The sequence below is a fragment of the Rhinolophus sinicus genome, linkage group LG05 (assembly GCF_036562045.2).
Source record: "Rhinolophus sinicus isolate RSC01 linkage group LG05, ASM3656204v1, whole genome shotgun sequence".
Classification (NCBI taxonomy): domain Eukaryota; kingdom Metazoa; phylum Chordata; class Mammalia; order Chiroptera; family Rhinolophidae; genus Rhinolophus; species Rhinolophus sinicus.
In genome coordinates this window covers 83,543,959-83,555,384 of record NC_133755.1, presented here as the reverse complement: position 1 = coordinate 83,555,384, position 11,426 = coordinate 83,543,959, and the positions used below count along the sequence as shown (strand labels likewise).

Here is an 11,426-nt window from a genome sequence, read left to right as displayed (position 1 = left end):
ATTTTAGGCAGTGTTCAGAGACACTGCACCCAAATGTGACGGATCAGAAGCTGTTTTGAACCGAGGGTCAGGAACCTTCTGGACGTAGCTTCTTATTTGCAATGATATTCTTTAAGCTGTATGAGTATTTGGTATGAATTCCCGATGCTGGCATCTAACTCTTGTGTTTGTACTGCATTATTTGAACAAATAAAGAAACTGACTTGCACAAAGGTCTCACCTGGATTATTCACAATGGAAGCAAGATGGGGGCCCATTGGCCACATCTAGGCCAGCCTGGTACCTGCAAGGCTGTGGAGGTCTCCTTGTCCTTGCCTGGGGGCTCTCTCTGGATGCTTTCCACATGGCCCATCCTTGGGGTGCCAACTTGCCGAGGCAGTAAAAAAAAAGCTCTGGGCTGGGCCTCAGGAGACCTGGGTTTTAGTCCAGATGCCCACAGGCTGATAACCTTGGAGACAAGATACTTGCCCTCCAGACCTGATATTCTACAACTCCGTGACTCTTAAGGTGACAGTTAACTGTATGTCCAGGAAAATGTGGGGAAGTCCTAATTCTATATCACCTGTCTTATTAATCCCTAAATTCTGGTGCCCAAAATCTGTCACTCAGAACCAGATAGAATTGACAGAATACAGTGCCTGGTTTTGGGTCTAGAAAATGTAGTCTTCACTGAAAGGCATTGAAGGCTTCCTTTCCTCTCTCTCAGATAACAAGTGAGTTCTTCCAGTGGCTCCCTGGGGAAGGCGACCCTTTTCTGTGCTCGCTTGTTTTCAAGCCACGTTTCCATTCCTCGACCCTTGAAGTCTCGCTGTAATGCTCTGAGGAGGGCAGGAGAGGGCACTATCATTATCCTCTTGTCACAGATGAGGAAGTGAAGGCTCAGATGGGACAGTGCCTTGTTCAAGGTCACACAGCCAGCTATAGACAGAACCAGGCTAGGACTCCGCTCTGAGAACCCCTGTTTTAGTGCCCTCCATTATTTTCTAGTCCATTGGTTCATTTATTCAATATTTATCGAGCACTTACTATGTGCCAAGTCTGATGTAGAAGGTAATCTTTGCCCTTGGGATGCTAATGGACCTCACTGGCTATGGGAATTTTGTGCCAATAGGAATATAGCAAAGTGGACACCAGGTGAGGGTGGGTCTCCCTCAATTCATACCACAGAGGCTTTCAAGAGCCCTAGGGTGCGTGGGAGACACTGCTGCTTTGAAAGGCTTTTAAAAGGTGGACAAGTGACATCAGGACATAATTAAGCAAATTACTCACCCTGAGAAGTCAGGAGGCTAAGTGGGTGAGTCAGAGATAATGGGGTCAGCGGAGAACTGGTTGGGTTCAGGGTGTTAGTGGGGTTACAGGGAGGGCTGGGCTGTAGGTGTCATTTAGACATGCTTGTTTGGAAATCCAGAGAGCTCTGGCCTTGCCCTGGGCACCAGTAAGTCCTCCCAATTTCAAAGCACAGTGACTGTTGCATCAGAAAAACAATCCATTAGTGTTGGTTTGAGAAAAAAAAGGCATAAGGTGAAAGAAACTAATTAGGGTTGCCAAAGTTAGCAAATAAAAGTATGAATGGCCCAGTTAAATGACAATTTCAGATATACAACAAATAATTACATTACTGGGCACATACTTATACTAAATAATTATTCATTGTTTATCTGAAATTCAAAATTTCACAAAGCCTCCTTTATTTTATCTGGCAAACCTGGAACCAATGCAAGAACAATTCTCTTAATTATCTCAAGGAAAAGGGAAATTAAGCAAAATGAAGTAAAATACGCAAGGGGATTTATTGATACTGTGGGACAGAGCCAGGAGTGCAGTTTCCAGGCTCTCGGCCTCACGTGGAAAGGTGCTGGCTCAGGTAGTAAATGGCCATCAACTGTGATCGGATGGCCATCAGCTGTGGCTAGTTGGCCGTCAGCTGTAACCAGTGAGCCATTGGCCACTAATATAACTGCCATGGCTACGCTAGAAAAAAATGGGGGCTAGCAAGAAGATGGTGGCTGAGCTAGCAAGCGCGGATTGCAGCTAGCATGGTGGATTGCAGCTAGCAAGAGAGGTTGGTTGTCTGAGAAGCAGACGGCTGGTTACGGATCGTGTGGCTCCCACTTCCTGTGGCTCCAACCCAGGCGCCAGAGAGAATATAGTGGTGTGACTCCCCTGTCTATGGCTCCGTTGGTGTTCCTGTTTGGCCTCACCATGTCCTGCGTTCTTATGTGGGGAGCGAGACCAGAGACCCCGCATGACACCCTGCATGAAAGATACTTATAACTGTAACCTAAGAGCATCTGGGCTCTAAATACAGGCTTTCAGTTAAAACAACAGTTAATATCATGTGCAATTCTCCCTGGCACACCAGGACATATGTATTCCTGAGTTGTGCACGACTGAAACCCTCCCTCCCCTGGTTCCCGGCCTCTGGGCACACAGCAGACTGCAAACAGCCACTCCAGAACCCCCAGGGCGCTTCCTGTGGCCACAGAAGACGAAGGTAGAGGGTACAAGCACACCTGAGATCTGATTCTGCTCAGGCCTCTCAAAGGCCCACTTAGTTTCTTCTAGGCAGAATCTTCTGAAGGGCGCTTGCATGGACTCTTGTTCCCTGACTTGGTCCTGTTAAACTTAGGCTCCACCGCTCCAGGGGGCCTCCTTGCCATAACAGCCCCCCACCCTCCATGGCTACATTTGCAGACGTGTCCTCAGGCGCCCCCGCCCAGTTCAGGGCTGTCTTCCACCCAGTCCTCTGGGTCTTGCATTCGTTCCAGGGTTTGTTAAATAAATGCACGTGAGGCCTGTGGGCTCGGGCTTCCTTACTGCTGGGCCTGGCAGAGGCTGGAGGTCACGCACATGGGGAGCAGAGGGGCTATTGTTTTCTGGATAGGCTGGACACATTGAGGCGGAAGGTGTCTTTTTCGTGGAGCATTTTCACTTTGGTGTGAACAGCAGTCTGCCCTCATTTGGGCTGGGGGAGGGGAGGGTCAGGGATGGCTGGCCTCCCATTTCCTCTCCAGCCACATCAGGACTCAGGGAAGTCCCTGGCGGCCAGCTCAACACAGCTACACCACATAAGCCCTGGGGAGCTCTTAAAGGCTGCATGCCAATCAACTCCACCAGGGGATTCCAGTGAGCAGCTGAGGCAGTCAGTGGTTTCCAGTGGAGCCTTTCATATGCTCTGTGAATTAAAAACAAAGCAGAAGAAGTACTGGTCTCTTGACACCACAGGAAACAGGGAAGTGTGTCCATGGCTCAGCCCTGCCTAACACCCCACCCCACCCCCATCCCCTTCCCCCAGATTTTGCCCTGTGGGCTAGGATCCATTTGGTCCATCTCAAAGACGCAAACTCAGGCTGGGGTTGGGAGGAAGGCCCAGAGCCCAGCCAGCCAGGACGGGGCTGTGCTGCATGCTCTTCAGTTCCAGTCTGTGATGATGTCCATCCCCGTCCATCTGTCTGTCCACTGCAGAGTAATGGAAGGGTTGCAGGGACCACAGGGAAGCTGAGAGGGTGTTTAGACAAGGAGGCGCTTGCCTGGAGGAAGCAGGACCCTCTACACCAACAGGCTTGGTAGTGGGTATCACTCTGGTCCCCAAAAGGCCAAGGGTAAGGGGAGGACATCTGAGAACAGTGGGGAGAAGGTGCGGCCTCGGGGTCATCAGGTTCTTTCCTGTTCCAGCTCAAGTTTTCTCTCTCGGCTCACAGCTTCCTAGAGAAAGGACACAGATTCATCACTTCTAAGTTCCTCAGCTAGGACTTGCCTCCCCTTGTTTCCACTGAGAACATTCCTCACAGCTTCGTTCCCCTTGGGCAGTCACCAGGCCCCGGCATAGCCAACAACCCAAGGCATCAAAGTTGGAAATCTCGATTTATAACAAAAGCCAGTTAGAAGGTTTGCTTTATTATACGAGGGGCTTTTGCAAATGGAGATTTCCATTGCAGAGCAGGAGTTGATAAAAGAGTGTTCGAAACATTATTTGGTTGACAAAACTCTGGTTATTATTTGGGTTTTCAGGAAGGGGAAAGAGGTGGAATGGCCTCCAGAGTGCCTAGTACAGTCATGCAGGTTGCACACTGTACATGGATACACTGCCAGTACAAAGGAGTAGGCACCCATGGACACACTTCTGTCGTATGTTATTTGTACAGTTTAGTAGCTTTGTGTGAGGTGTGATCAAACAAAACAGTGAATGTTTAAATAAAAGAAATTTATTACAGTAAAAGATACATTGCCAATAATTCCCCCTCAAAATACTGCCCCTCGCTTCAAACACACTTATCCCATCGTTCTTGCCACTTTCTGAAGCAGTTCTGGAAGTCCTCTTTCGTGAGTGTCTTTAGTTGCACTGTCATGGCTGCCTCAATGTCCTGAATCATTTTGACTTTGAGGAAGAGCCAGAAGTTGCATGGTGCCCGATCAGTGAATAAGGTGGATGAGGACACACCGTAATGTTTTTATTTGACAGAAATTGCCCGACCAGAAGTGATGTGTGACATGGAGTGTTGTCATGATGGAGGATGATTGATGGCAACTTTAAAACACACTTTCTCTCAACCGTAGCTCACACCCAATTGACTGCACTAAACAAGTTGAAACTAGTCACACACTGTTACTAAGGTTTGATGCGCTGCTTCCCATATTGGAGATCCCTGCCTTTCCGTTGGGTGGCACTCATCAGCAGCATTCACTGTGTTTTGTGATCACAATGAAAAGGCACCATGTCACACATCACTTCTGGTACAGCATTATCTGTCAAATAAAAACATTACGGTGTGTCCTCATCCATCTTATTCACTGGATCTGACATCGTGTGACTTCTGGCTCTTTCCCAAAGTCAAAATGACCATGAAAGGTAAATGTTTTGAATCGATTCAGGACATCGAGGCAGTCATGACAGTACAACCGAAGACACTCACGAAAGAGGACTTCCAGAACCGCTTCAGAAAGTGGCAAGAATGATGGGATAAGTGTGTTCAAAGTGAGGGGGAGTGTTTTGAGGGGGATTAATGGCAATGTCTTTTACTGTAATTTTTTTTTTTTAAATTTAAACACCATAGTTTTGGATCACGCCTCATCTGTCCTTCATACAGATCTCCAGCAGTTAGCAGTTCTAACAAAATCAGTGTATTATGACAATCTTCCAGCAGCTGGCAGTCAAGTTCTCAAGGAAGGGGTGCTGTTTTCTTAGTGCACAAGGCACTACACAGGCTAGTGTTGGCCTTGACTGTGACGAGGAAGAGGCCGGTGGGGGCAGAAAGAAAGCTGGGTTGCTGGTGCTCAGGGGTCACCATAGCATCCTGGGACAGTATCAGGCCTCCAGAGCCCCCCTGGGGAGTTCCACACCTCAGGACAGCTGTATTCCTGGATCCGGCTGGGATGAGGCCTGTAGGTGACCCAAACAGTCTCAGAAGTGGAGAGCAGAGAGAAGTTGAGTGGGTAGGGAGCAGACCTGGATGTGAGAAGCCAAGGAAGCACATGTGAGGAGAAAGGAGACAAAATCTGGGGATGGGAAGACCTGAGTTCCAAACCCTCCTCCTCCTGCTGTGTGACCCTGGGCAAGTCACTTGCCCTCTCTGGGCAATTGTAGGAAGACACCTACTGAGCCCACCTCAGAGAAATGTTGGGATATGAATTTGCATATTCCTGGGTAATTTTCGAATCTGACTGTGTCATTCTGTTGTTTAAACCCTGTGATGACTCCCCAGCCCTAAAGGCGAAGTCCAACCTCGTTAGCGTGGCATCCTGACCTACACCCTGCCATGTCTCCCTAAGCACCTCCAAGTGTACCCTAGGCCTCTTGCTGCCCAAATGGAGAAACTAGGACTAGACCCTATGACTTCCGACTCTCAATCCAGCTCTGGGTGGCTACCCTGGGTGGCTGTATTGCTTTGTGGTCAGCATCAAGATGCTGGTGACAGACAACCTGGATTCAGATCCTACCTTTGCCACCTACCAACTGTGTGACTTTGGGCATGTTACTTAACCTTTCTGTACCACAGTGCTGAGAACATGGTAACTACTATATAAGTTCCAGCTATTATTATTACATTCACATTTCAATAGGTAGAAATTCCATAGTAAATCAAAGGAGGGGCTCTCAAGTGGTGGCATTTTGAGGAGTCTGACAGATGTGGTAGTAATCAGGGGGATCTGAGTGGCAATAGCAAGGTGGACCTCCTCCAGTCTCTCAATTTCTCCATCTGTCTTTCCACTTTGAGGCTAGTTACACAACCCGAGTCAGGTGACCACTGAATTCTTATTGGAGGAGAGAGAGAGACAAGATTAGCAGAGGAAAGCTGTGCTGATACATGTATCTAGCCATGCTCCAGACAAGAGCAGATCTGGCAGAACGGCAGGTCCTGGAATGAAAGGGCCAGGGAGCAGACTTGACCCCAGCTTGTAGCCTAAGCAGTGCTATTCCATCCAACTCACAGACTTATGTAAGACAAAAACAAATGTTTGTTTTGTAATGCACTGAGATTTAGGGTAGGGAGGGTTGTTTGTTATGCAGCATAATCATAGCAGCGATAATGGACTAATATAACCCACACATTAGAGTATGAATCTGAACATCTGATTTAAAACACACACACACACACACACACACACACACACACACACACAGATTAATGATGTATGGAACATCTACCCTGTAGCTTCATATATTTTAGCCTCTCTCGTCTTCGTTGGGAGGGTATCAGCTGGGGACCAGGAATTTACACAGGACTAGCCCATGGATGTGAGTGTCCCTTGTGACTGTACTTTGGGAGGAAATGAGCAGATTTCTCCTCTTTCTGGATCACTGCTCCTTCTCTATGCTTAACATTTTTGAGCTTTTCTTTTCTGCCCCCTACTCTGGTTTTTGATGCTTGAAGCAGTAAATCCGTATGGAATTGCTTAAGATCACCAATCAGTAAATCACCTCCAGGCAGTTTCACAATCCTTTCTATAAAGGAGCACCGCAGACAGAACAGGACATGTGACCCACTGACAACAGTGTCTCTCACAGTTTATGAATGTTGTTTTGTTTGTTTTTATCACAGCCTGCTTTTTTATAAAGCACCTTGATTCCTAGAAGTTTATCAACCAAGGTAGCTCTGGCTGAATTGCAGAGTTTCCACTTCTCTTTTGTATGGGAAGCAGCCTGGCCGGGGAACCAAGGGACCTGAGTCGGCGCCGGGCTCCCAGATGGCACTCCCAGCCAGGGAGCCTCCCCACCCCACTGCAGACCTACCTACCTTCTCATGACCAAACTTGACCCTGAGCTGAAAGGTCAGGGAAATCTTGGGACTAGACACCAAGGAACAGTGAAAGTGAGGCTAATCCCCGGCTGCACTGACCCAGTGACCACCAGGGACCGCCAATTGCCTGCTGGGTCCTGCACCCTCCTCACCCATCCTTCAATCCAGAAAGTGACATGTGGGTCTCCCCCACTTCCTGGAGCAGCCCCGAGAATCTCTTCCCCACCACACTGCTTCCCGCCACCCACCAAGTACCTACTTGCCCAGACTCTGAAGTGGGTCTGTGGCTGCCAGGCTGAACTTCGACCCTCACCCACCTACTACATCCCTCTATCTACCCAAGGACCCCCATCCAGGACAGGAGCAAGCCGGAAGGATGTCCCTTAGAATGACTTAGGGATTTTTCTGACCAAGAAAGGCTTAAAGCAAATTAAATAGCTGCGAGGGTCTGTTCCACTTGGAGACTACTTTGATAACCCAGCAAAAAATTGTAGATGATACCCTGCTTGGTTTGTGTTTGAGGCTGGCATGTTGGATTTGCAAGCGTGTGTGTATGTATGCATGTGCTTTTAACAATATTATGGCTCAATTAAGAAAAAAAGTAAGGCTTGGTTTATATGGGGCTCATAGTTCATCAGATTCATAGGTTTTATTCTTATCTTTGGTCTGCAGTTCAGTTTGGGATAAACTCTTGAAAGTTGGGGATCGAATTTAATTCATCTTTGAGTTCCCCAGAACCCAGAAGAGTGCTAAGCATTTAGTAGGTGTGTCTGATACCTGAAGGTTGAGTGATTAAATCAATTACAACATAATACAGTGAAAAGGATAAGAAGCAGGCCTATGTTGGTTTGATTAGGGCTTTTAGGCATAGGGTGGGCACAGCTAGGAGCTCTACGTGTGGAGGGTTAACTGGGCACCCACCTGTCTAGTTGGGTTTTCTAGAACTGTTGTATTCAGAAGCTGAGAGTTCACCACTCAACCTCTGGGAGTTCCATAACCACGATACCTACTAAGTATTGAGTGCCGTTACACCTCTTGCACCCTGCGAAGCAATTTACACAGCTGACTTCATTAAACGCTCACAACAACCTTAGGAGTTGGTCTTATCCCTATTTGACAGATCAGGAAACAGAGACTCAGGGACACCACGTGTCCTAAGCGTGCTCACTGAGTGAGACTGTGGCAGAGCGGGGATTTTATGTCTGGCACGTCTGATTCCAAAGCCCAGCTCCTGACTCCCACCCCACCCCACCCCACCCCATCCCTTGTGATTTTCCTGCAGACTGTTCCCAAAGTTGGTCTTCCCTGTGGAATTCAGAAACATTAGTCATGCTCACTGCATTTTGCTGGCTGGCTTTTTGGATCTTGGATGTTTGGGGAAGCCTTTTCTGGTGCCACTTGTCTTTTGTTTGTTCTTCTTGAACACCTTGCTCACCCAATTGGAGTCTTCAGCAGGGCTCGCCCTGGGCAAAGAGACAAAGTAGGTGGTTTGTTAGTGGCCTGTCCTGTGTCCTTCACTGTCAGGGCCCTGTCCCAGCTCAGAAGGTATCAGACACGCCAATGCCATGGTTGTCAGCCCTGGCTGAGCACCAGCGGACCCCAGAGACCTTTATTTTGTAACCGATGAATATTGATTGGAGTAACATCATGCCAACTAGTCCACTGAAACTCAAACTTTTATACAGTTATATGTCAATGCAATGAAGTTTAAATCAAGAGAAAAATGCATAATTTATGCCGAAGCACAAAATTATGAAATTTATGCAAACTCTTTCAAAAGTTTTAGAATTAAAATATACTTAATGGAAGAAGCAGATATATTTTAATATATTTGGTATAATATGGAGTGGGAATATCAAAAGTAAGATACTGCTCTCCCAACCCCTGCGGCTGTGGCCATAGAGAAACCCAGCCACTGCCAGAGCTGCCCCAGGACAGGAAGTGATGAGGTCAGAGAGCAGAAATATCCTTGACCCCCACTCTGATCTCCTGCTGGTGCCTTCCCCTGGCTAACCCACCTGGCATCCATCTAGTAAGGGAGCCTGGGTAATGTGATCCCAGGGAACTTAAAAATATAGAGCTCCCCAGGCCCTCTCATAACAACTGCAAAGATAATAATGGAGTACCTGTTACATAACCCAGACAATTGATGTGCATTGTAAGATTGTAAGAAAGATTTTCTGGGGATAATCGACAACATAGGAAAGTTAGCCTCCTTAGCATGCTGGTAGGAAACTATTTGGATTAAAGGAGGCCCTCAGTTCATACCATGTAGCGGCTACCTAAGGCTAGGATGTAGCGTGCCTGGCTGCTCTCTTGAACTGAGATGTGGCCAGAGAGTAAGCTACGAGGAGGTGACACATCCTCTCACTGCACTCAGAGAAGGCGCATTCCCCACAGTGCACAGCAGGCCGCCGAGGAGAATGACACTGCCAGCATGAAGAGGCCCCTTTCCCACACATCACCCCCGTGAAGAAAAGAGAAGAGGGGCTAGTTCATGAAATGTGAAGGGGAGCACGGTAATCACACAAACTAGAAAAGGGTCCCAGGGATCCTAGGGCAGCTGAAGAGATGGACAATGTCGCTTAGCTGCCCCCCACCCCACAAAGGAAAGAATGTGTTCTCAATTAAGCAGAAACTTACATGGCATAAGCTTTGCTGGTGGTTTCCTTCACGTTAACCTTTGGGAGGGTGCTTTTTGGATTCGAGGAGGCGAGAGGAACTACGGCCAAAAGTAAAAATACAGGAGACATGAGTGAGAGAAGGTGGGGTAGGGGTACTTAGCCATTTTTGATAGTAGGAAGTAAGTGAGAGTGTTTAGAAAGAGTAAAGAACTCTTTTATTCTCAAATTCTCATAGTTAGGATTGGAATCATGTTGTTGGATTTGACTGAGACCCAGGACAGTGCTATTTGTAAAAAGACTGATGCTGACCCTTGATATAATATTATCAACCATTCCCTCACAAAAAGCACCTACCTGTGTTAGGGAAAGTTTTCAGAAAAAATCCCCATAGGGGCCTGAACCTTTCATCACTTGCTTTATGTAATGCTTTTCTCTTTTCTTTCTTTATTCCTTCCTTTCTTTCTTTCTGTCTTTCTTTTGTTGTTGGAATAGAAAATATTATTAGTTTTATGAGCATTGTTCTTACATAAGCTCTTTGCATGTTTTCAGAGTATGGGGATTTATAATATATGGAGATTAATATGTAATTATGTAATACATGTAAAAAATAATATAGAATATACTTAGATTCCTCTACCTGAAGTTCTTTCGTTTGGAAGCTTGGTGGATCTCCCAGACTAGTTGCAGTTCCTTTTTTAAAAGGACTTTTTGTAACACTCCCACCCCAACAATATGAGCATCAGTAAAATGACTGATAACACTAAGCCCGGGGGAGGTTTCAGGCCCAGTAATGTTTCCTTGGAGGGCTGTCCTGTGTGTTGTAGGATGTGTAGCGTCATCTCTAGCCTCTACTCACTAGATGTCACCCAGTAGGTGACAATCAAAAATGTCTCCAGATATTACCAAGTGTGTCCTGGGAGTAAAATCGCGACCCGTTGAGAACCCCTGGGCGACCTGTACCCTTTGTCCACCTCCAGTATGAGTGAGGAACGCCAGCTCAGGGCCCAGGATGGCTCAGGCCTCTGACGATGGCTACCCTCAGGTACAGGTGTGATAACATAAAATGAATGCATTTTATTTAACAGGAGATAAGAGAGCATGTGAAACACTTTGACACATTTTCTGACTCTTAATGTCCTTATATTTTTGTTGCATTGTAATCAAAAGAATGAAAGTAAACCTATTCCAAGGAAAGGGTCACCGTGACTTGGGACAGAGCTGAAAAGAAGGAAATCTTGCTAGTCGGTGCTACTGTAACAACGATAGAAGTTTGACTGCTGGACCACAAGGACCGTGCAACCTGGCTTCATTCCGTCATGTGGGGCCCTCTTCCTTTGCCCCTACCCAGACCATTTACTGTGGCCAAACAGGTATCTTCTTCATTCTGAATGTACCTTGCACTTTCCTTCTGTGCACCTGAGTTTCTAGAATAAACAAAATCTGAAATGCTCTTTCTTCTCCATCTAGTCCCATCACATAGACCACGATTGTCAAAATCCTGCATATTTCAACGTACCTGTCACCTCCACAATGCCTGCTATTCCCCCAGAAAGAAGTGATCTCA

General features: G+C 46.9%; 1 protein-coding gene across 3 annotated transcripts in view; it reads right to left on the bottom strand.

Annotated features, from left to right (window-relative positions):
- Positions 1 to 3,273: 3,273 nt before the first annotated feature.
- The window catches only part of PNPLA1 (patatin like domain 1, omega-hydroxyceramide transacylase), a 43,317-nt gene continuing 35,164 nt past the window's right edge, over positions 3,274 to 11,426 (bottom strand). For 2 of the 3 annotated variants that reach the window (XM_074332861.1, XM_074332862.1), the window contains exons 7-10: positions 9,882 to 9,960; positions 8,576 to 8,701; positions 5,341 to 5,446; positions 3,275 to 3,705 (exon numbers count right to left, since the gene is read on the bottom strand). In XM_074332861.1, the coding sequence (XP_074188962.1) occupies positions 3,655 to 3,705; positions 5,341 to 5,446; positions 8,576 to 8,701; positions 9,882 to 9,960 (362 nt within the window). In that variant the 3' untranslated portion in view covers positions 3,275 to 3,654. Of the gene's footprint in view, positions 3,706 to 5,340; positions 5,447 to 8,575; positions 8,702 to 9,881; positions 9,961 to 11,426 lie in introns of all 3 variants that reach the window. The other variant, XM_074332863.1, reaches the window with a different exon arrangement.